The sequence below is a fragment of the Phyllobates terribilis genome, unplaced genomic scaffold (assembly GCF_046119375.1).
Source record: "Phyllobates terribilis strain yellow unplaced genomic scaffold, ASM4611937v1 Scaffold_4__5_contigs__length_816908805, whole genome shotgun sequence".
Classification (NCBI taxonomy): Eukaryota; Metazoa; Chordata; class Amphibia; order Anura; family Dendrobatidae; genus Phyllobates; species Phyllobates terribilis.
The window spans coordinates 573,235,452-573,261,639 of NW_027362764.1; the positions used below are offsets into that span (position 1 = coordinate 573,235,452).

The window sequence follows — 26,188 nt, forward strand, 5'->3', positions numbered from 1 at the left end:
GCTCTGTGAGGATACACAAGTCTGCAGTCACATAAAGCCTGGACATCCCCTTTAAGACCACGTTCACACGTTCAGTATTTGGTCAGTGTTTTACATCAGTGTTTGTAAGCCAAAACCAGGAGTGGGTGAAAAATGCTGAAGTGGTGACTTTTTTCTATTATAGACTTCCATTGATTGTTCCACTCCTGGTTTTGACTTGTAAATACTGATGTACAATACTAACCAATTACTAAACATGTGAACATGACCCAATGCTGTATTTTGATACATTAGATATTCATGGATGTGGCAATGACCAATGTGTTTTCTTTATTTAACCCCTTTACCTCCCATGGTGGTTTGCACTTTAATGACCAGGCCAATTTTTACATTTCTGACCACTGTCACTTCATGAGGTAATTACTCTGGAATGCTTCAACGGATCCCCCTGATTCTAAGACTGTTTTTTCGTGACATATTGTACTTCATGATTGTGGTAAAATTTCTTCAATATTACTTGCGTTTATTTGTGAAAAAAATGGAAATTTGGCGAAAATTTAGCAATTTTCAAAATTTGAATTTTTATGCCCTTAAATCATTAAATCAGAGAGATATGTTACACAAAATAGTTAATAAATAACATTTCCCAATGTCTACTTTACATCAGCACAATTTTGGAACCAAAATTTTTTTTTGTTAGGGAGCTATAAGGGTTAAAAGTTGACCAGCGATTTCTAATTTTTCCAAAAAAATGTACAAAACCATTTTTTTAGGGACCACATCATATTTAAAGTCACTTTAAGGGGTCTTTATGACAGAAAATACCCAAAAGTGACACCATTCTAAAAACTGTACCCCTCAAGGTGCTCAAAACCACATTCAAGAACTTTATTAACCCTTCAGGTGCTTCACAGGAATTTTTGGAATGTGGAAGAAAAAAAATGAACATTTTAACTTTTTTCACAAAAATGTTACTTTTGACCCAATTTTTTTTATTTTCGCAGGGGTAACAGGAAAAAATGGACCCCAAAATTTGTTGTGCAATTTCTCCTGAGTAAGCAGATACCCCATATGTGGGGGAAAACCACTGTTTGGGTGCACGGCAGGATTCGGAAGGGAAGGAGCGCCATTTGACTTTTTGAATGTAAAATTTGCTTGAATAATTAGCGGACGCCATGTTGCATTTGGGGAGCCTCTGATGTGCCTAAACAGTGGAAACCCCCCACAAGTGACACCATTTTTTGAAACTAGACCCCTCAGGGAACTTATCTAGATGTGTGGTGAGCACCCTGAACCCCCAAGTCCTTTACAGAAGTTTATAACATGGAGCCGTGAAAATAAAAAAATCAAACTTTTTCCACAACAATGACGATTTAGCCCCAATTTTTTTATTTTCACAAGGGTAAGAGGAGAAAATGGACCCCAAAAACTTTTGTGCAATTTCTCCTGAGTATGCCAATACCCCATATGTGGGGAAAATACAGTGTTTGGGCGCACGGCAGAGTCCAGAAGGGAAGGAGCACGGTGTGTGACTTTTTGAACGCAAAATTGGCTGGAATCGAGAGCGGACGCCATGTCGCGTTTGAAGAGCCCCTGATGTGCCTAAGTAGTTGAAACCCCCCACAAGTGACCCCATTTTGGAAACTACACCCCTCAAGGATTTTATCAAGGGGTATAGTGAACATTTTGAACCCAGAGGTACGACACAGAATTTGATGACATTAGGTCATCATATTGAATAAGTTGTCATTAGTCTTGTGCGCAAGTGCTCGCTACTTGAGTTTGCATCGGGTACTCGGGTATGCACCATGTATGACGGGTGCTCAAGTGAAATGCTCGAGTCCCCGCCCGCATGTTTCACGGTTATTAGACACTCCAAAAAAAACATGCGGGGATCGCTCGAGCATGGCAGGCAATCCCAGCGAGGTTTTTTTGGCCGCGAAGCATATGGGGCGGAGACTCGAGCACCCGCGATACTCAATGCATACCCGAGCACCCGATGCAAACTCAAGTAGTGAGCACTTGCGTTCAACACTAGTTGCCATATCGTCATATTTTTTTTTTTTTTTTTTTTTATAAAAAAAAAAACAACCCTACCCTAGCCCAACCCTGACCCCAACCCGAACATTAGCACAACCCTAACCCCAACCCCAGCCCTAGCGTTTATTTTTTACGCCGTTCCTCGTGCGGTGTAAGTGATGAGATTACTTTATTCTTCTGGTCGATGCGACTACAGAGATACCAGAATCATATCGGGTTTTTATGACTGACAGCTGTCACACACTAAAAGACACATATTTTGTAAAATCTAGTTTTTGCATCGCCATATTTTGAGAGCTATAATTTTTCCATATTTTGGCTGACAGTCATGTGACAGCTTGTTTTTTGCGGGACAAGTTAACGTTTTTATTGGTGCCATTTTCAGGCACGTGACATTTTTTGATCACTTTCTATTCCAGCTTTTGGGAGGCAGAATAAACAAAAAACAACAATTCAGGAATTGTTTTTTTTTTTTTTTTTTAATCTACTCCGCGTGTGGTAAAATTGATAAGGTAGCTTTATTCTTCGGGTCAGTACGTTTACAGTGGTACCACATTTATATCGTTTTTCTATGTTTTGGCGCTTTTACCCAATAAAAGCTATTTTATAGAAAAAATTATTTTTTTTGCATCGCTTTATTCTGAGAGCTATAACGTTTTGATTTTTTGGATGATGGAGCTGTATGGCGGCTTGTTTTTTGCGGGACAAGATGACGTTTTCAGCGGTACCATTTTTATTTATATTCGTCTTTTTGATCGCGTGTTATTCCATTTTTTGTTTGGTGGAATGATGATAAAGAATTGTTTTTTGCTTCGTTTTTTATTTTATTTTTTTACCGTGTTCACTGAAGGGGTTAACTAGTGGGACAGTTTTATAGGTCGGGTCATTCCGGATGCGGCGATACCAAATATGTGTACTTTTTATTGTTTTTTTTGTTTTTTTTTCATAATATTTATTGATGGGTACATTATAGTTTTATTTTTGGTGGATTTTTTTATTTTTTTTTAAATATTTTTACAATTTTTTTTTTTTTTTTTCACTTTCTGAGAATTTTTACACTTTTTTACTTTGTCCCACTCTGGGACTTTCACTTTTTTTTATTCTGATCGCCTGCATAGCATAGGGATGGAGCACCATCCCTGTGCTATGCAGGCAGTCAGTGCTGCACAGCGAGACGATTGATTGCTCATGCACTGCGCATGAGCAAACAATCTTCCTGCTGTCTGGTGACCCGGATGTTGTCATGACGACATCGGGTCGTCATGGCAACACCCGGGAAGCCGCGGCAGACAGCGCTGGAGGCTGGAAGAGGAGATGAGTATTGCGGTCACCTCCCCTTAGCCACTGCAATGCTGCGATCGACTTCGATCGCAGCATTGCGGGGTTTAATGTGCTGGGAGCGGTGCGGGACTTCTCCCTGCACATTGTCACAGCTGACACTCTGTACTATCAGCTGACACCCGGCGGCGATCACGCCCGCACAGACTGTGTGCGCGCGCGATCGCCATGACGTACTAATATGGGTCAGGCTCTTAAGTCCCAGGGCACAGACGCATATTAATAAGTCATGGGCTGTAAAGGGGTTAAACAGGAAGAATGGGAGGGTGATTAAAATTTTTACACTTAGTCCCTTTAGGGCACTTGAACCTGCAATCACACCTGACAGCTTGTTCTATATAATGCAATGTGACAGTATTGTAGTGTATAACTAAAATCGTAGTCTCCTGTGAAGCCCAGCCTTGTACTAGGCTTCAAAGGCTCTATGAGGACCTTCAGCAGGCCGCATCTGCCATCGCAACCGCCTGGTGGCATTCAGGGAAGTACAGTTTTGGGAGATTGGGCTCCATGAGAATAGGCAAAGCTGAATTTTTAGTTTTACCATAGCTTCCAACCGTCCCGGTTTCCGCGGGACTGTCCCGCTTTGAGTACGTTCTCATCGCTCCATAGCTCTTCCTCCTCGGGGGGTGGGGCCGATCATCTCTTCTTAGTGCATAAATTAAATTATATATTCACCTCCTCTCACTCTTATCAGTCTTTCCCCGGACTCGAACTCACAATCACAGTGTCACAGCATGCTTCCCAATGCTCACAGGCTCTAACCACTGAGCTACAGCCCATAATGATAAAGATAGGAGATTTTGGTTATTTTGACTCTACATTGCAATGAATCCAGTAGCAGAGTATACAGCTCCATATAAAGACTTTGTGTATATATAACAATGTATTTTTATGGTGACTGTATACTGAGGAGAAGAAAAAGATTTATCTTGTTCCTATAAGGCTATGAGCCCACGATCTGTAATAGCAGCGTTTTGGATGCTGCTCACCTGCGCTGCGTCCAAAACGCTGCGTTCTGCATTACAATCACAGTGGATGGGGTTTATAGAAATCCCACGCCCACTGTGCTTCTATTTGACACTGCATAAACTATCCAACGGTGCGGATTTACGAGCCGCAGCATGTCCGTTTCTGTTGCGAAGATTCTGATCTCCACTATGGAATTTCCACACTAGAAAGTCATTTGATGCGGTAACTCCGCATGGTTCATTGAACATATGCGGCTTTACTTGCGTGATTATAACGCAGCGTTTTGGAGCGAGAATACACTGCGTTCAAATCGCTGCTGTTCCTGATCGTGGTAATGTAGCCTAAGGCTATGTGCCCACGATGCAGAAATGCTGCATATTTTTTACGCTTCTCCCTGGCAGGAAAAAGGCATGCGGTTTTTACATGCGGTTTTCCCACCAGGTAGAAGCGTTTGTGAAGCGTCTTTGCATGCATTTCTGCATGCGGGTTATCAAGCGCTTTTCCAAGCGATTTTAGCATCACTTGGAAAAGTGCTTGACAACTTGTTCACACTATATAAATCCATGCAACCGGCATGAATTTATAGTAGTGTGACCAAGTTAGTTAAAAAAAGAATAAAGTTTATACTCACCTTCCGATGTCTTCCCGGTGTTTTGTCTGCTCCGTCCAGTGTCTTGCAATGCTCGCGGTGGTGTCAAGGACCTGCGGTGACGTCTTTGAGCCATGTGATGGGTCACATGACTCAGTGACGTCATGGCAGGTCCTTCACAACAACGCGAACATTGCAAGACACTGGACGGAGCAGACAAAATACCGGGAAGACATCGGAAGGTGAGTATAAACTTTATTTTTTATTGTAAATTCTTTTTTTTACAGTTTCTATGGTACCAAGGTCTGGATGAGAGTCTCCTCTCCTCCAGATTTGGGTACCATCCGCACAAAGAAACGCATAATATCCGTGTGTACAAATGTACTGACACGGATATTATGCGTTTCAATGCAAGTCAATGGCGGCGATTACGCTGTGTGTCCGCAAAATTAATGGACATGCGGATTTTTGAGCGCAGCATAAACGCTGCAGATTTTTGAGCGCAGCATAAACGCTGCGGAAAAATCCGCAACATGGGCATTGAAAGTGTGGCTTGTCATTGGGGACCATGGGGGGCGGATAACATAGCGTTTCCCAAGCGTTTATGCTGCGGAAATTCCGCAGCATAAACGCTTGTAAAACGCTACGTGGGCAACAGCCTAAAAGTATTGAAAATAATAAGCAATTAAAATTTTTATTTTTAGTGTCCATTTTTAGTGTTCAGGTCTTGAACTCACAATCTTCATATTACATATTAATGGGAGCTTTATTGTGCTGAGCTACAAGCTCTGGTGTAGTGAAGAGAATTTCATGTACTTGATCTGTACTGCAGAAGATAGTCTAGGCTGATAGAAATACACTGCTGTGTACAATATATGTATTTTTTATTCTACAGGGAGAATCAGGGTATGCTCCCACAATGTATACCTTCCTGCGGCTGCGACGCTGCGGAATACCCATCGGCGGCTTCCGCTCAATATGCTAATGAGCGGCGCCATTTTTATTATTTTTTACATGCGGACTTTCCTCATAGAGGTTAGGTCTATGGGGAAAGCTCGCATGCGGACACGCAAGAGAATTTGACATGCTGTGGTCTGGAAAGACGCGCCACATGTCAGTTTCTGTGGGTGATCTGCAGGTGCATGGAGACACATAGTGGACATGGGATTTCTAGAAATCCATCCACTATGCTGTAACATCCAGACGCAGCGTCAAACTCTCAGCGGGTCCTAATCGTGTGCACATACCCTAAGATATCTTTTCATCTTGTAAAATTACTAAAAACAAATAATGAAAAACACTTGATAATGAAGAAAAAAATATATATTTTTAATGCGTTTTATTTTTAAATAATAAACATCACAAATCTGCAAATAACATGGACATATTTGGTGTCCCTGTAATCATAACGACCCACACAACACAGCGATCAGATTATTTACGGGGTTCGCTAAAGAACGTAAAATAAAATGGTGTAATTTATATTTTTCTCTATTAAATCCATAAAAATGTAGTAAAACTATAACGCTGAGACAGTATTCACACGTAGCGTAAATGCTGCGTTCTTTCTGCTGCTTTTTTTTTCTGCAGGTGTCTGTACCACACGACACAGTAACAATCTTCTCTGATTATGGCGTGTTTGCTGCGTTTCTTTTATGCGTTTTCCTCTTTGCTTCAAATCTTCCACAAAATTGCATCAAACAGAGTTTTGAATGCTTTTTAACAGTACAGAAAAGCTTTGACTCTTATTGTGGAGTTTGGTGCGGACATCTGCAGAAAACAAAAAACACAGTATTTCTGCACTGTGTGAACACTGCCTTACAGACACAAAAAAGCTGGATGTCGTATAATGAAGCTTCATAAAGAGGAGAAAGTTCTGGCGGCTCCAACTGTGAATGAATGAACAAAAAATAATCCACAGGTCCTAACTAGAGATGAGCAGGACGCACAGATGACGTCGCGCTGCCCTGGGGGATCAAAAGCTGCCGCTGACGCCGGATGGTTAGAGATTCACGGCCTCTTGTCCAGCCGCCCAGTATAGCTGATCTGGATGCTGGACCAGAGCCCCGGGAATCCATCCGCTCATCTCTAGTCCCAACTGTCCTGGGTACAGTGGACAGGCCTGGATTTGGGTCTACGCCCTGCAGTCTCGGGCGTCTCCTGAATGCCCCTCATTATCAGCGCCCCTCTGACAACTCCTCCTTCCAGGGGAGAAAAAAAAAAGGTAAATGGGCGTGAATTGGGGTGTGGTCAGGAGCGTGGCCAAATTTTGCCGATGGGCAATGCGCGCCACATGTTGAGTCCCTCTTTTTGTTCTTCAAAAGTTGGGAAGTATGGTTTTACCCTGGGGTAATACTTCTCTTGATGAGCAATATTGCCTTTGAATGTTCTTATTAGAGACTTGTTAATATTTATGCCCTGTGCGATCGGTCACTGTCCCATCCTCTAATGTATCTAGGTCCTATTGAAGAATCTGCTGTTTGCTTTAAGAAGCTCCTTCTGACCTGGCATTACATTCACCTACTTTTCTGCTTATACAAAATGGTCCAGACTTCAGACATAAGTCAACTCATCAATATTTTCTAAAATATTAAAGTGGTTTTCCCACCAATGACATTTATCCAATAACCACAAGATCGGATAAAAATGTTTGATTGCTGGGGTTTCCATGAGTTATAGATGAGCTGTATATTAGTTTATCTCCAGCAAGCCCCTTGACAATGTATGGAGTGGCCACATCCAAGTGCGACTCACACCATTTATTTATTACAACAACTTAGAAGAACGTCCTATTATAGGAATCCATATCCATCTCTACAGATAGAGCCCCAGCGATAACACATTTTCCTCTTTTGGACAATGGATAGAGTATTTCGTAAAAGCTTTTCCCACATACGGCATCTATGTCCTATTCAGTACAGTGTATTCCCACACCCTTTTTATGTTAAAGAGGTTTTCCACTACTTGGCCATCCCCTTACAATTTGTAGTCCTCCATATAAATTATGCTCCCCTCCTGCACTGGTGCCTTTCCAGTGATGTCGGTCTCCTGGTGCTCTCATGACATTTTGCCATGTGAGTGCTGCAGCTAATCAGTAGCCATTGTTGGACACCTGATTGATACAGCCTGAGTTTCATCTTACGGAAGTGTCAGCACTGCAGTCTATCAGCAACCGCTGATTGTTGTCCAAGGCAAGTGTGAGCACTGCTACCCATCAGAACAATGTCATAAGAGCACCAAGAGATTTGGCGCCGCCATAGCCGGCGCGATGCCAGTGTGGCGTTGTTGTTGTTGTTGTTGTTGTGTTTTTTTTTTTTTTTAATAAAGCAGAAAACTTCTAAACCTGCCCTCTCCCTCCTGAAGATCTGCTACTGGATGTGGAACCCTTCCTGGAACAGTTTTAGCAGTATTTGTATTGCAATGAAAATAGTCAGTGAGTGGTTATTAATGTGTTAAATTATTGGGTATGTGTTTCAGATTTGTCCATAACATCACACTAATACATTTTTCTCCTTCAATTCTCTGCAGACTGCTCTCACAATTTAGCAATTTGTTTTAAATGTTGAGGAACATCCAATAAATGTCTGCTGTGATGGATGGTTGGTTCTTGAAAGCTTTGTCTGGATAAACCTAAGTTAATCCTTTAAATACCTTAGACATGAAATGGTGTCTCATTCTGTTGAATTTTTCCACGTCGGCAAGTAATTATACTGTGGACATATTCTGATTTAAAGGGTCCCAATATATGTTTCATGTTAAAGGATAGCATAACTATTTTTAGATTTTTTTAGATTAGTGGGGATTTCAGCCCACCACTGGGAATCCCCACTAATCTCAAGAACAGGGAAGGTAAGTAAGCCGGTTCCGCATACCGGCCAGTTGTCGATGCCTGTTGAAAGGAAATAAACATCCATAATGCACTTCCCGCAATGATGAATAAATCTAAATAAAAAGAATGTTAAACTATTAATATTTGTAATTTTACAAAAAGATGGCCAAATTGCAGCAATCAACGAAATATGTTTTTAAAAATATTTACAAATGGCTGAAGACTTTTTATTTTTGTGGAAAATCTGTAAATTTCACCATATTTTAGTTAGGCAGTTAGGAGCCTTCTGTGGTTATGTGTGGGCTACGTATACGATACACATCTGCGTTCTCTCATTGCACCAACAATGGCGGTTTTCACATGATTTATCCAGTTCATCTCTTTCTTGGCAGTTTCTGGACTTATTCTCTTTTGCGCAGGATTTATTTAGGGCATGCACCAATACAATGGTTTCCAAATAAGTGTCTGCTGACCTTCAGCCTCTCACCACCCGGCTCGTCTTGATTTGAAAGGTCTCCTCATAACATAAATAGCTCAGCTATATTCACATGTACAAGCACTGCTAAACCTCTTTACTGCTGATCAATGAGAGAGATTCAATGTGAAATCCTGTACCAATTGATTTGTTTCTCTAATGTACTTTTTTCCTTCCAGATAAAAAATACAGTATCATTGTTATTGATCCTCCATGGGAAAATAAATCAGTGAAGAGGAGTAAGAGGTAATTGTTTGCTTGTTAACTTTTTCATTGTTGATTTGTTTTTCCTATTTTCTTTGAAAGAAAATGCTTATTGAATGTTGAATTTCTGAAGTTAAAAATGGCCACATAAGTATACATATGTTAAGGTGGCACTGAAGTAGGGCACCACGGTGGCTCAGTGGTTAGCACTGTTGTTTTACATCGCTGGGGTCCTGGGTTTTAATCCCACCAATGACAACATCTGCAAGGAGTTTGTATGTTCCCCCCATGCTTAGGTGGGTTTTCTCTAAGTGCTCCGGTTTCCTCCCACAGTCCAAAGACATACTGATAGGTGATGTAGATGGTGAGCCCCAATGGGGACAGCAATGCTGATCTCTGTAAAGTGCTGTGGAATTAATGGCGCTATATACAGGAGTAAAATATGCTGCACAAAAAAAAATAAAGGCAACACTTAACAGAATATAACTCCAAGTGAATCAAACTACTGTGAAATCAAACTGTCCAGTTAGGAAGCAACACTGATTGACCATCAATTTCACATGCTGTTGTGCAAATGGAATAAACAATATATGGAAATTATTGGCAATTATCAAGACACACTCAATAAAGGAGTTGTTCTGCAGGTGGGGACCACAGACCACATCTCAGCACCAATGCTTTCTGGCTGATGTTTTGGTCACTTTTGAATGTTGGTTGTGCTTTCACTTTCGTGATAGCATGAGACGGACTCTGCAACCCACAGAAGTTGCTCAGGTAGTGCAGCTCATCTAGGATGGCACATTAATGCGAGCTGTGGCAAGAAGGTTTGCTGTGTCTGTCAGCGTAGTGTCCAGAGGCTGGAGACGCTACCAGGAGATGTGGAGGGGGCCATAGGAGGGCAACAACCCAGCAGCAGGATCGCTACCTCCTCCTTTGTGCAAGGAGGAACAGGCGGAGCACTGCCAGAGCCCTGCAAAATGACCTCCAGCAGGCCACAAATGTGCATGTGTCTGCACAAATGGTTAGAAACCGACTCCATGAGGGTGGTATGAGGGCCCGACGTCCACAGATGGGGGTTGTGCTCATAGCCCAACACCATGCAGGACGCTTGGCATTTGCCACAGAACACCAGGATTGGCAAAGTCGCCACTGACGCCCTGTGCTCTTCACAGATAAAAGCAGGTTCACACTGAGCACATGTGACAGAGCCTGGAGACGCCGTGGAGAGCGATCTGCTGCCTGCAACATCCTTCAGCATGACCGGTTTGGCAGTGGGTCAGTAATGGTGTGGGGTGGCATTTCTTTGGAGGGACGCACAGCCCTCCATCTGCTCGCCAGAGGTAGCCTGACTGCCATTAGGTACAGAGATGAGATCCTCAGACCCCTCGTGAGACCATATGCTGGTGCGGTTGGCCCTGGGTTCCTCCTAATGCAGGACAATGCCAGACCTCATGTGGCTGGAGTGTGTCAGCAGTTTCTGCAAGATGAAGGCATTGAAGCTATGGACTGGCCGGCCCGTTCCCCAGACCTGAATCCGATTTAGCACATCTGGGACATCATGTCTCGCTCCATCCACCAACGTTACGTTGCATCACAGACTGTCCAGGAGTTGGCGGATGCTTTTGTCCAGGTCTGGGAGAGATCCCACAGGAGACCATCCGTAACCTCATCAGGAGCATGCCCAGGCGTTGTAGGGAGGTCATACAGGCACGTGGAGGCCACACGCAATACTGAGCCTCATTTTGACTTGTTTTAAGGACATTACATCAAAGTTGGATCAGCCTGTAGTGTGTTTTCCACTTCAATTTTGGGGGTGGCTCCAAATCCAGGCCTCCATTGGTTAATAAATTTGATTTCTATTGATGATTTTTGTGTGATTTTGTTGTCAGCACATTCAACTTTGTACAGAACAAAGTATTCAATGAGAATATTTCATTCATTTAGATGTAGGATGTGTTATTTGAGTGTTCCCTTTATTTTTTTGAGCAGTGTAAATAAGTAGCTGATAGGAAAATGGTTCAGGAAAATTAAAATAAGTTAAAAAAAATCCCTAGAAAGAAGTGTATAGCATAAGATATTCATCAAAATGCTATAACAAAGCCAGCCAAAGCTTGTAATTGTGCTAGCTACACAGGTTCTACTCTGGCTTATAAGGGAGAGTTAGTGAGCGTGCTTTATTCATTCCCTGATGTAGAATTTGGAAAACTTAGAAGGGATCGCCTTGATGCCTACATGTCTTATCACAGGTTGTGATGATGGTGATGGGTATGTATCCTCCTCTGCACCTTTTTCTGTAGTTGTGTATGAAGGATTTATTCGCTAGTTACCGCTGCTGAATGTGAAGAAACTACACCCTCCTAATGAGTAGAGTTTCGAATAGCTTGTTGTTTGGGCACACAGTTTTGCTGGTAAAACTGCAGTTTATTTCTTTCTACAAAACCATGTGTCTATTAACAATCATGTTGATGGGATTATCAGCCAAATAGGCAATGAGTTTCCAAGTTCTTAAAGAACCTTTTTCCAGGACTCACTGACTTTGCTGGTTCTTACAACTGAGGAAGTAAGTAAGGTTAGACTGGCATTTTACACTCTATTCTTAATGATCAGGCACAATGTGGTAAGATTCATGAAATCCATTAAGGGGCGCATGCCATATACCGTAATGTATTCATCATATCTTCTCAGTAGTGTGCGCTTCACCCAAAATACTACTACAGTAAGGGACTGGCATTTCTAGTTTAAAGGAGAATTTTCATCTCCAAGATCTTATCCCAATATGTAGTAGGTATAATAATAATTAATAGCAAATACCTCTAATTAGAAATGTAGCACAGTTCTTCTGATAAGTTTTGTCACTTACCCCATGTGCAGGGCATTGCAGTAGCTTAGGTATCCATGGTTACAACCACTGTCACTATATGAGTGATCTTAACCATGAATACTTATGCTTCTGCAACGCCCTGCACATGAGGTTGGCGACTTAGCTTATCAGAAGTAGTATACTACATTTCTAATTAGAGGTATTTGCTAATATTACACCTATTACATATTGGGATATGATCTTGTAGATGGGAATACCCTTTAGTTATACCACCAAAATGTCTCCTTTGAGGAATGGAGAGACATATTGACGCTGCTAAGTGCTTAAACACCAGGGAGGCTGGTTTGGCTGTGTCGTTTCTTATCTCCCTGGATCTAAGAATGTCAAGGCTGACCCTTTGTCCTGTAGCTTTGCCCCAAAGTTGAAGGATGAAAATCCAGTCAGGATTTTTAGTGAGGGGGTGGTGGTTGGTGCTCTTGGGGTAGATTATTTTATTATTTATTTATTTTGCTTTGCTTATATAGCGCTATCATGTTCCACAGCTCTTGACATACATTATTATTGCTGCCCCCATTGGGGCTCACAATCTAGATTCCCTATCAGTATGTCTTTGGAGTGTGGGAGGAAACTGGAGAACCCAGAGGAAACCCACGTAAACATGGGGAGAACATAGAAACTCCTTGCAGTTGTCCTTGGTGGGATTTGAACCCCAGCGCTGCAAAGCAACAGTCCTAACCACTGAGTCACCATGCTGCCCTGATCTCTGGCAGCGCATTCAGGTTGCTCAGGACAGTGCGCGAGAAGGTTTTGCCTATAAACACTCTTTATGTAGTGTCTTCTTTACGCTTAGATCTTTTTAAGGAAGTGCATGATTCAGTTTTAGCTGGACATCCGCATTCTTCTGCCATTTTAGAGATTTCTTTCTAGGTCCTTTTGGTGACAGAATGCTCGTAGGGATATTGAAGAGTGTGTCCATAGATGCAAAGTTTGTGCCAGGGCTAAAGCCTATAGTCAAACTCCAGCTGGTTATCTCTAGCCTAACGATGTTCCGTCACAGCCCTGGACCCACTTGTACATAGACTTTGTCACAGATTTGCCTTACTCTGTCTGTGTTAGTCTTTTGGGTGGTGGTGAACCGTTTTAGCAAAATGGTTCATTTGGTCCCACTTCAAAAGTTGCTAACTGCTAAGAGCTTAGCAACTTTGTTCATTTCTCATACTATTATATTGCATCGTGTTCCCAAAAACATTCTTTCTGGTAGAGGGCCTTAATTTTTGGCTAGCTTTTGGCATAGTTTTTGCAGATTGAGTATCGAGCTGTCTTTTTCCTCAAGTTATCATCCCGAGAGTAATGGGCGAGCAGAAAGGATGAACCGAGAGTTAGAGCAGTATTTGAGATATTTTGTTTTCTCTAACTGGGAAGACTGTGTGGAGTTTCTGCCCCTCTCTAAGTTTGCTCTAAATAACCATTCCACTATGGGTACAGGGACCTCGCCTTTTTTTTAATTTTTTTAAAGGTTTGGTGGAGACTGTGCCAAAATGCGTGGATTCATCAACCAGTGCAGATTGTACTTTGGTGCACACCCTGCTCACTTCCATACTGACAGATCAAAAGTATTGTGTATCATTATGCTACTGACACACAAAGCTTTGGCTTGGGCCAGCCCCCTTATTGAAACTAATGATGATCGACTTAATGATCTGGAGGCTAGCAGCCATGATCCCGGTGTTTGATGACCCTAATCGTTGTGCAACAGCTTCTGCTACACTGATGACAGTATGTCAGGGTAAACACTGTTGCAGAGATTGAGTCCTCACATATCTGAAGTTGAAAACATGCAGGTCGACAGCCTGTTAAAACGTGAAAGTGCTGAGAGAAAAGAACAGAGATTTCAGGAAAATCGGTGATTTTATTGTGGCAAGACTGACCACTTTCTCGTCAATTGTCCTTCTCGAAACAGTGTCAGTGGTAGCGGATCCCAACTTTTCTGACGAATCAGTCTTTTGTGAAACAGCGCCTCCAGCGATTGTTGTCATCCATTCAATTTCTTCTATTGCACCCAACATTAAAAAAGAAAACAAGGACTCTCATTGCTTCATTTCTATCAAATTTCAAGTTTATTCTCAATGGATTTCCACATCTGCCATGGTTGATTCAAAAGCAAACGTAAATTTTATGGACATCTTTTTCGCAAAGGAACATGGGGTAAAAATTCAAAACAGACTTTCATCTATTATCATGGAAACTGATGGATCTCCCCTCAATTCGGGACCAGTGAATTAAGAGACTGAACCCCTAGAGATATTTATGGAACGTAATCACCATGAGGTTTTATCCTTCCTACTAATCTCATCTCCCCGTTTTCCAATTATCCTGGGGTTGCCATGGCTACAGACTCAAAATCCCACAATCAACTGGGAAACAAAGGAAGTATCTTTTCCATCTACTGTACACTTCCCACAGGCTTCACCAAATGAAAAGGTTGTAGAGGATCCTGAGAAATCTTCTAAACTACCATTTATGTATAGGGAATTTGATGTATGTGACAAGAAAAACTCCCTCATCGGCCATATGATTGTCCAATTGATCTATTGCCTGGAGAAGCAATACCCTTTGGAAACATTTACCCACTGGCAAAGCAGGAATTAAAGACACTCTAGGAATACATCAAAGAACATTTAGCTAAAGGGTTTATTCGTCCATCTTCATCACCAGCAGGTGCGCCTATTTTATTTGTTAAAAAAGACTGTTCCTTAAGACCCTGCGTTGATTACAGAGAATTGAATAAAATTACTGTAAAGAATCATTGCCCTCTGCATGATGAACTCTGTACAGAAATTCCGGGATCAAAAGGCAAAGTTGTTCACAAAACTGGATCTTCGAGGGGCATACAACTTGGTTCGTGTTAGACCAGGTGATAAATGGAAAACAGCATTCAGATCACCCTGTGGACACGGAGTACTTATTCATGTTGTTTGGACTGGGCAATGCTCCTGCAACTTTTCAGCATTTTGTTAATGAGAATTTCAGAGACTTGCTTGATCAATTTGTAGGCATTTATCTAGGTGATATACTAATCTTTTCTAATTCTGCGGAAGAGCATCAGAATCATGTGAAAACTGTACTAAAGCGTCTAAGAACCCTTCATCTTTATATTAAGCTAGAAAAATGTGAGTTCCATCAGAGATTCAGTTCTTGGGCTATATAATCTCTACTCAAGGATTGCAAATGGTCTCTAGCAACATTCAAACTATCACTGAGTGGCCGATTCCAAAAAGCTTGAAAGAAGTCCAATGATTTGTGGGCTTTGCCAATTTTTATAGACGTTTCATTTAAGAATTTTTCAGGTATAATTGCCCCAAATAAACAAAGGCATATTGTTTTGTCTCCTCAAGCACAAGATGCTTTTTCTTGCCTGAAGACCACGTTCACCACAGCTCCTATACGTATTCATCCCAATCCTGAGCATGCCTTTATTTTAGAAGTGGATGCTTCAGACAGTGCAGTAGGGGCCATTCTATCACAAAGAACAGGAGCAAAAGATTTGCTACATCCTTGTGCTTATTTCTCCAGAAGTTTGACTGTGTCAGAAAAGAATTATGATGTGGGGTACAAAGAGCTCTTGGCTATCATTGCTGCTTTCAAGGAATGGAGACATCATCTAGAAAGAGCTGCTCAACAAATTGCTGTTCTAACTGACCATCGTAACCTTGAATTTATCAGGTCTGCCAAATTTTTGTCCCCCCGCCAGCCAAGCTAAATGGAGTCTTTCTTAACCAATTCAACTTTATCTCTTACAGACCTGGCTCCCGTAATGGTAAGGCTCACGTTTTATCTACAATCTTCTCCAAGATCCTTCTACAGCAGCAGCACCACCAACAACTATTCTTCCTTAGTCCAACTTCCTGGGGATGATTCATAACAAAGACTTGCTGGAAGATATACAGGAAAAATACGAGACAGACAATTCTTCTGCATCCACCAGATGATATATCTTACCTTTCAAAATAAAGTATGGACTCCTAATCATTGCATCTATGTTCCAGAAACTGTGCGACTTAAAGTATTAAAACTAATGCATGACTCCAAGTTAACAGGACACAAAGGAATACCAAAAACACAAGAATTTGTCTCGTTTCTTTTGGTGGCCCAATTGCCAAAAAGATGTCAAACAATCTGTATCTTCCTGTAGAACCTGTGCCATGTATAAAACTCCCCGCATATCACCAATGGGATTATTGCAGCCTCTGAAAATTCCATCTCATCCTTGGGGCTCTATAACTATGGACTTTATTGTGAAACTACCACTTTCAAAGGGAAAGAGTTCAATCCTAGTAGTGGTGGACCGATTTCACAAAAGCAACACGTTTTGTTCCCTGCACTGGTTTACTTTCTGCTAAAGAGACTGCTGATCTTTTATTTTAAAATGTGTTTCGTCTTCATGTGGTTCCAGACAAAGTAGTCTCTGATCGTGCTTTGCGTTGAGATTCTGGAAGAATTTTTGTGCAGCATTGATATAGGGAAAAATATATTCTTGTACCGTGTTAGCCAGTAGATAGAAAAATATTTAGATTTGAGAGTCCTCAGTGGTTGATACCTTTTAATGGCTAACTGAAAAGATGGTAACAAATTGCAAGCTTTTGAGATTACTCAGGTCTCTTCATCAGGCATAGTATACCACAAAATCTGAAGTCACATATTTATACACAATAAGACACGCAAAAAATGCAATAGGTAAGACAGGTGATGAAAAGCAGAGTTATTATGGAAGAGAAACAGTTCTGGCTATAAATATTTTAGCAGTTAATAGATGAGGAGTGTGAAGGTTTTATTGTCCTGTGACTAGGTCCAGTGTTGTGATGGCCTCAAAGGTCTGAGAGTCTGAGGAGCACATTCCTTAGTTGATGTAGAATGACATAAATCCATGCGACACATTCATTCCTGCTCTGAAAGTGTTAAATGTCACCATCAGTTTATATTCTGAGATTCTTCTTTCTCTTTGAGATTTGAAGTTACGTTTTAATACCAGTAATTTCATGTCTTTTATGCTGTGATCAGGGGAACAAAAATGCTTGGCTACAGGCAGATCTATTTTTTCTTTTATTGTGTGGCGATGATGATTCATCCTTGTTCTAAGTTTTTGCCCTGTCTCCCCTACATAAAGACCCGCAGCTGGACATTTGGTACATATAATTAAGTACACTACATTAGATGTGATACAGCTGAACGTACCTGGGATCTTATAGTCCTGATGTGAATTGGGAATCTTTATCTTGTCTGTGGTCGTTATAAACGGACAGGTTTTACATTTTTCCTGGTTGCAAGGAAAGGTACCTGTAGCTGGTGGAGATGACAGGGAGCTTCTGACAATGATGCTTCTTAGATTTGGGGGCTGCCTGAAACGCAGAAGTGGGGGGTCTGGAAATATGGGTTGTAGTTTCCGTGTAGCTCTTCTTAGCGCATCCAGATTTGGATTGTAGGTGACTACTAGAGGCACCCGGTTGATTTCTTGTTTGGTTTTGTAATGTAGGAGATGATTCCTTGATATTCTGGTGGCTCTTGTAATCTGGTTCTCAATTGTTCTTGGATGGTAGCCCTGTTTCAAAAAGGTCTTTCTGAGGCCATCAAGGTGTTTGTCTCTATCCATCTGGTTGGAACATATCCGATTGTATCTGATGGCTTTGCTGTAAACAATAGAGTTTTTTTTATGTGTTTTGGATGGAAACTGTCCCATTTAAGGTATGTAGGATGGTCGATTGGTTTCCGGTACAAGGATGTCTCTATCTCATTGTTCTGTAGCTTGATGATGGTGTCCAAAAAGTTAATTTCAGTACAGGAGTAGTTGAGTGTTAGGTTGATGGTGGGATGAAATCGATTAAAGTGTTCATGGAACGTCTTCAGCTGTTGTTCAGACCCCGTCCAGATGATTAAAATATCGTCAATGAAACGATAGTAGGCCAGAGGCCTGATGGGACATGAGGACAAAAAGTCACTTTCAAGCTTGGCCATGAAAAGATTTGCGTACTGTGGAGCCATTTTACTTCCCTTCGCTGTACCAGTTTCCTGTAGATATGTTATCAAATTCACAGTAATTGTGGGTGAGGATGAATTCTGTAAGTTTGACCACAGAATCAGCAACAATTCCTGTATTTTCTATGAAGATTTTGCAGGCATTTAATCCATCCTTGTGTGGGATATTAGAATACAAAGATTCCACATCCATGGTGGCCAGGATGGTTCCTTCTGGTAGAGGACCTATTGCTGCTAGTTTATTCAGTAGGTCTGTCGTGTCCTGAATGTAGCTGGGTGTACTCTTTTTACCAGTGGTTTAAGAACACACTCTACCCATCCAGAAACTTGCTCAGTAAGGGTGCCCACACATGAAATAATTACAATCCATATTCACAGGCAGCCCCCAAATCTAAGAAGCATCATTGTCAGAAGCTCCCTGTCATCTCCACCAGCTACAGGTACCTTTCCTTGCAACCAGGAAAAATGTAAAACCTGTCCGTTTATAACGACCACAGACAAGATAAAGATTCCCAATTCACATCAGGACTATAAGATCCCAGGTACGTTCAGCTGTATCACATCTAATGTAGTGTACTTAATTATATGTACCAAATGTCCAGCTGCGGGTCTTTATGTAGGGGAGACAGGGCAAAAACTTAGAACAAGGATGAATCATCATCGCCACACAATAAAAGAAAAAATAGATCTGCCTGTAGCCAAGCATTTTTGTTCCCCTGATCACAGCATAAAAGACATGAAATTACTGGTATTAAAACGTAACTTCAAATCTCAAAGAGAAAGAAGAATCTCAGAATATAAACTGATGGTGACATTTAACACTTTCAGAGCAGGAATGAATGTGTCGCATGGATTTATGTCATTCTACATCAACTAAGGAATGTGCTCCTCAGACTCTCAGACCTTTGAGGCCATCACAACACTGGACCTAGTCACAGGACAATAAAACCTTCACACTCCTCATCTATTAACTGCTAAAATATTTATAGCCAGAACTGTTTCTCTTCCATAATAACTCTGCTTTTCATCACCTGTCTTGCCTATTGCATTTTTTGTGTGTCTTATTGTGTATAAATATGTGACTCTTCAGATTTTGTGGTATACTATGCCTGATGAAGAGGCCTGAGTAGTCTCGAAAGCTTGCAATTTGTTACCTTTTAATGGCTAACTGAAAAGATGGTATCAACCACTGAGGACTCTCAAATCTAAATATTTTTCTGTGCAGCATTGGACATTGATGTCACTTTATCTTCGGCATTCCATCCCCAATCTAATGGTCAGACTGAACGCACAAACCAAGCCTTAGAGCAATATCTCAGATGCTACATTTGTCATCTCCAGGATGACTGGGTTGATTTGGTTCCTATGGCAGAATTTTCATACACAATTCTCAAAATGCTTCGACCAAACGCCATTCTTCGCAAATTCTGGGTACCATCAAGGTATCGTTCCTAATTTTCCAAGAGAAACGCCTATCCCTGCTGTCACCGACAGAATACAATCCCTGCAGCAGAATCTGGAAATACTAAGACACTTTAAGAATTTCCCAGGAGAAATAAAAAGCAGCAGATGTTTTTGTGTTCTGCAATTGCCCTTTACTAAGTTGGCGGATTCTGAACCTGTGGGATCCATCTTGTTTCCTGTTTTGGCCTACTTAAAGCCGCATGGATCTCTCACTCATTGTTTGAGTACTGTGTGTAGCTGTTAGCTTAGTTTCAGTCTCCAGCTCCTGAACATTCTTACCCCGACCAACTGTTCTCACCTATCTACGGATTGTTTCCAAGAACTCTTTTGCTATCTCCAAGAACTAATATTACCGCTTGCTTTTCCTGCTCTGGCTCCTTCGGCCACGGTTTCCAGCAGTACTACGCCAGTATCGTAACAAATAGGTGCTAACCGCAGACGTAGGAAGGCTCCTGTTTTTGGGGTGGGTGATTTTGTGTGGTTGTCCTCCAAAAAATCTACGCATAAGGCTGTGTGCACACATTGCAGATTTGGTGCGTATTTGTCGCATTTTTTCTGTGCTGATTTGTGGGAAAACCTGATGCCTCCAAAGTGAATGAGAAACCTGAAGTGTCTAGCACATGTTGAGTATTTTTGACTTGCAGATTTGGTGCAGAAAATCTTAAGCATGTCAATTCTCTGTGCATTTTTCACCATTGACTTCACTCAAATCTGGCAAAAACGTACATATTTTCCTTTGCGTTTTTGCTGCCAACAAATTCCTAGAGATGCACAAACGTTGCAGAAATTTCTGCAATCAAATACTCAATTTGTGCACATACCCCAAAGGTCACGTCTAGGAAATTTGCAACTAAATTTGTAGGGCCTTTATAAAATTATTACAATTTTAAATCCTGTGACTGTTAAGTTTTAACTTCCTATTCCCTGGAGGATCAGTAATTCTTTCCTTTCTTCCTTTTAAAAATACAAATTGAGGAGACACCTGGCCCTTCAGACATAATTGATGTGGGTTTGGAAAGAGATCGGGAGTATGAGGTGGAGCACAAGTTCTTGGTTCCAGGCTGATAAGGCACCGTCTGCAATATCTCTTTAAGTGGAATTGTTATGATCCTCAAGATAACTCCTGGGTTGTTTCATAGTATTCTCATGCAGATCGCCTGGTGAGGGAGTTCTATCCACAACGTCAGATGGTAGGGGCTTCTGAGTGTCCGGTGGCTCCTCATAGATGGGGGTTACTGTCATGGCTCGGTTTGGGGATTCGATCTGCTGACCTGCAGCTCTGTGCTCAGTTCCCCTGTCTGCTGAGCTATATCCTTTTCCTCCCTGTCCAAATGCTAATGGGTCCAATAGTCTTTTTACCCCTTATTGGTCTACTCCTCTCCAGGTGTTTACATTTTCCAGTTTTGGTCTAACTTATCACACTCTGGGTTAGCTTTTATATATTCACCCTTCACTGCATTTCCTTGCTGGCTATACCTCTAGGTCAGCTTGGGTTTAGCAGTTCCAACCCTAAGTGGTTTAACTTGCATGATATGAGAAACCCATTGATGGCCTTTTCGGGGACCTGGTCCAAGGTGGTATTTTTGACTTGTGCAGCTAGGGTCTTTCTAGTCTGTATAGTTACCAGTTGGGTGTGTGGCATCTCCCTGTAGTAGGTCTTCCCTTTTTCTATCTGTGAATGTATGTTACATTCATAACTCCCGGGATGTATATGCTCCAGGATCTCCTGGAATCCAAAAGCTTCAGAAATGGCTTTATAACATTTTCCAGACTGATAGATCTCAATTACTTTGTTTCTCATTTGTTCCTGAATTTCTTTGGATCACAGCATGATGTCTAGCTTTTGAGGATCTTTTGATCTATTTCACTTTGTCAGGCAGGTGCTATTTAAGTGATTTATTGAGAACAGTTGTGGCAGTAATGAGGCTTGTGTGTGGCTAGGAAAGTTGAGCTCCGCTTCCCAAAGATGTGATAAACCACAGTTAATTTATGTTTTAAGAGGGGAGAGGGGGGGCAATCACTTTCTCACACAAAGCCCTATAGGTTTGGAATTAGTTTTCCCTTTAACAATAAAGACCTTCATTTAAAAACTGCATTTTGTGTTTACTTGTGTTTTCTTTGTCTTATATTTAAATTTGTTTTGGGGTCTGAAACATTTAAGTGTGACAAACATGCAAAAGAATAAGAAATCAGGAAGGGGTTCAAACACTTTCACACCATTGTATATTCTCCAGGCTCTCTTATGGGATGCACGCGCGCCATTTCCAGGCTCTTATGGGATGCACGCGCGCCATTTCCAGGCTCTTATGGGATGCACGCGCGCCATTTCCAGGCTCTTATGGGATGCACGCGCGCCATTTCCAGGCTCTTATGGGATGCACGCGCGCCATTTCCAGGCTCTTATGGGATGCACGCGCGCCATTTCCAGGCTCTTATGGGATGCACGCGCGCCATTTCCAGGCTCTTATGGGATGCACGCGCGCCATTTCCAGGCTCTTATGGGATGCACGCGCGCCATTTCCAGGCTCTTATGGGATGCACGCGCGCCATTTCCAGGCTCTTATGGGATGCACGCGTGCCATTTCCAGGCTCTTATGGGATGGACGCGCGCCATTTCCAGGCTCTTATGGGATGCACGCGCGCCATTTCCAGGCTCTTATGGGATGCACGCGCGCCATTTCCAGGCTCTTATGGGATGCACGCGCGCCATTTCCAGGCTCTTATGGGATGCACGCGCGCCATTTCCAGGCTCTTATGGGATGCACGCGCGCCATTTCCAGGCTGTTATGGGATACACGCGCGCCATTTCCAGGGTCTGTTATGGGATACACGCGTGCCATTTCCAGGGTCTCTTATGGGATGCACGCGCGCCATTTCCCGGGTCTCTTATGGGATGCACGCGCGCCAATCCCACGTGAGCAGTGATGAATTTCCCGATGTGAGAAATTATGCAGTATAATATAAATCTGTGTTTGGAACAACTAAGTGCTGCAAGTTCTTTACAAATCTTATCACAGAGTCAACTGCACTCCATACTAATGCAAATTTGAAAAAGCAGTTGCAAGTAGCAACATTATCACTACCGGCTAACATCACCTCACCAAAGAGAAGCAGCGCCATCTGTCACATTAGGGGTAAGTTAATTAATTGTTTGACCAACTATAGAGGGATCATTTTCAAGTTGATTTTCTACTGCCCCTAAATATTCAAATTGTCCTTGGCAGAGAAAAGGTTCCCTGCCCCTGGTGTAGATAAAGATCTGTGATAATCGAAGCGTATTAGTAAGTTGTATATCTTACTATTTTACATCCATGTAAGTAAAATGTTGTTTAACAGGAGATGCCCTTTAAAGAGCACATCTATTTTTGGGCGTTAAGGATGTACTGTGTTTTGCTGTGTAGAAGGGGTGCAATAATACTACTTACAGATCACAGCCATTAAGGCCGACATACACAGTTGGAGTGTCTCCCAACTTCCCCATAAACGGGTATGCCCAGCTCAGACGAATGCTTCTGTGTTGCCTATGAAAGAAGCTGCCAGACTTCTTTGGCTGTTGGAATTGTAACTAGTGTTGAGCCACCCCCGTAGTGTTCGAGTTCGGTTCGTCGAACACCCGTTAACACCGTTAAAACCAATGGCAGGCAAACAAAAACACATAGAAACACATAGAAAACACCTTCAAAGGTGTCCAAAAGCTGACAAACTGCTCAGAAGACATAACTAACACATGGAAAAGTGACAAGTACATATAGTCATGCGAAAAGAAAAGAGGTGGAGGAGTAAAAGGAGGGGGAGACACCGATATAGGCATGTCATGCCCTTCTAAAATCCAAAAAGTGAGAAGCCGACAGTTCGTTCCTGCCCGTGCCACCTCCGTGTCGCCGGGTTTGTGCCAGAGCCGCGGTGGACCCTGACGGCCAGCCCCCCTCTCCCAATACTGGTGCCTGTCCGCTGGTGGGTCGAGCCCCCCCGCGGTGTGTGTGTGGGGGGGGTAACATCTGCAGAAGAAAGACCATCTTCCAGCCAAGCTAAGATGTCGACTTCTTTTCGTGGACAATGTGATACGATCTCTTTCTTACGGACACGCCCATCACTACAAATTCCAGATGAGGCACAAAAACAGCAGGTGCTTCAGCGGATATCAAGTGCTCCTTCAAGTGGGCTCTCCTCCACCTCAATTTCAACATCACAAATATTCCAGTCCTCAGAGGTGTCACCCCAATCGCACTTGCTTCCTCACAGCTCCCAAGTCTCCAGCTGCCCATCTGAGTATGGGGTAACACAGATGGTTGAGTCTGCAGAGCTGTTTACTCATACTATAGCCTGGGAAACGTAAGTCTGCTCCAGAGCTTCTGTTAATCCAGACGAGGAAATGATCTGCACTGATGCCCAGAATCTTTATAAGTCGGATCCAGGACCAGATGAAGAAGGTTCTGAGCATAATGTAGACCCTCGTTCCCAAACTGTCACTCCTGTTGGTGGAGACAATGATGAAGACGATGATGAGACTCAAATACCTGATTGGAGCGACAACTTGACTTTTCGGTCAGGGCAGGAAGAGGTTGGCTTTGAGGACGACGGGTGTGATAACACACAGGGTGATGATGACGAGGTTGGAGATCCCACTTACTGTCAACCCACAGTCAGCCAGTCGATGAGGTCAACGGAGGAGGATGTGACTAGCCCAGGGGATGGGGATGACTCGGTACCCGGGCCTTTGCCTGGCCTTGGGGATGTCGCGGTGGTCGGCTCCCTGGCCCGTACCCTGGGGTCACTCTTTAAAAGGGTGGATAATTGTTAATTTTATAAGCGTTTGTGACGCCACCTGTGGTATCTGGTGAGGAGCACCAGCGCTGCAGCAGTCCACTGAGACCCGTGATAAGGCTGCTCGATGGTATAGCTCCCCACAGGTGGAGCTAGGTCTCGGGGCAGCGTATGCAGGGGGAATGCAGGACAGGCGAGACCCAGCTGGGTCAGAGCAAGAACGGGAACGGACACGGTAGTCACTAAAGTACCTTTTACTGGAGGAAATTCAGGCACATCCCGGAGCACTGTAGGGTGAAGGGTGAATATCAGGATCCTCCCCAATGAGCGGGTGTAGGGCCTCCTGTTTCTTGCCTCTGCGTAGTAAGTTTCTGACCTGCCTGGAGCTAGGCCTAACTTTGTCTCTGTCCTGCGCTGGCTGACCTTGTGGTAGGGCCTTCTCTTGGAGTTCACGCTCCCACTATGCGGGGCCTAAGCGTCTCCTGGCTCTGTTACGTATCAGCACCTTAGGGACTTGTAGTTCTCCAGGGATTCCGGTTATGCCTTACTGAATCTAGTTAGCAGGAGCCTCGTGCTCCACTGCTGAACTATTAACTGAGTTCTCTAGACTAGACTGAGCTCCACTGCAGACTGACCTCTCTTAGGCTTCTCTACTGCAGGAACTCTTCAGAGGAACTGAACTGCCTAGCTCCACCTTCCCTATTTATATCCCTAACGGGCTCCCTCTGCTGGTCTGAGGTGGAAGGTGGAGATGTGTGAATGTTTATGGGGGCCTCTTGTGGAGGATTCCATCAATACACTCTTCTAGGATATGTGATACCTAGCACAGCGGGGCGTCACAGATGCTATTGACGACGAGGTTAGGTTGTGCCTTCCTGGACACAGATGGAGTACTGGAAGCACGTAAACAACTGCATCCTCAACCACAACTCTGCCTCTGACCACAAGTCGTAGTGGCTCTTCAGGTCGCATGGGCTCTAAACCTTGCATAGCCTGGGCATTTATTCAGAATGATAAGGATGACCCAACTCGTGTTATCTGTAATATTTGTAACCAAAACATAAGTAGAGGCCAAAAAATCCATAGTTTGAGTACTTCATGCATGAACCGGCACATGGATATGAAGCATAAGTTGCAGTGGGAAGCTCACTGTGCTACAATGCGGCCTAGCAGGCTGGGCCAACCACCGTCTGCCCCATCTTGTGCATCCGCGGCCTCTTCATCCTCTGTGACTGGGGGGACAGCAGTCACACATGTTTTTGGACGCAGACCTGCCACCTCTTTACCTGCAACAGCCAGTGTGATTGGCAGGTCATCAGTTCATTGGGAAGTGGAAACACCTGCTGGTGTTGAGCGCTCTCTGACATAGAGACTACCAGCTTTGGATCAAGGCAATCTAACATGTCCGCCTGCATCTTCCTCACAGACCGGCAGTTTGCCGGGGACATCCTACTCAACCCCGTCTAAGCACAACAGCCAGCGCTCGGTCCCTCAGATGTGGAAAAGTAAAAGACCATTTCCTCCTAGCCATGAGAAAGCTAAGAGGTTGAATTTCACCATCTGCTGCCTTTCCGCCTGGAGGACACAGTGGATTTTCGAGACCTTATGTCCGTCTCAGTGCCCCAGTACCAGATGCTCAGTCGGCACTACTTCTCAAAGAGAGGTGTGCCTGCGCTCCACCAGCAT

At 43.0% G+C, this 26,188-nt stretch overlaps 1 protein-coding gene across 4 annotated transcripts in view; it reads left to right on the top strand.

The window, feature by feature from the left end:
* Positions 1–26,188, top strand: part of METTL4 (methyltransferase 4, N6-adenosine) — a 216,161-nt gene that overhangs the window by 69,473 nt on the left and 120,500 nt on the right. For all 4 annotated transcript variants that reach the window (XM_073679121.1, XM_073679122.1, XM_073679124.1 and 1 more), the window contains one exon: positions 9,399–9,465. In XM_073679121.1, the coding sequence (XP_073535222.1) occupies positions 9,399–9,465 (67 nt within the window). The remainder of the gene's footprint in view (positions 1–9,398; positions 9,466–26,188) is intronic.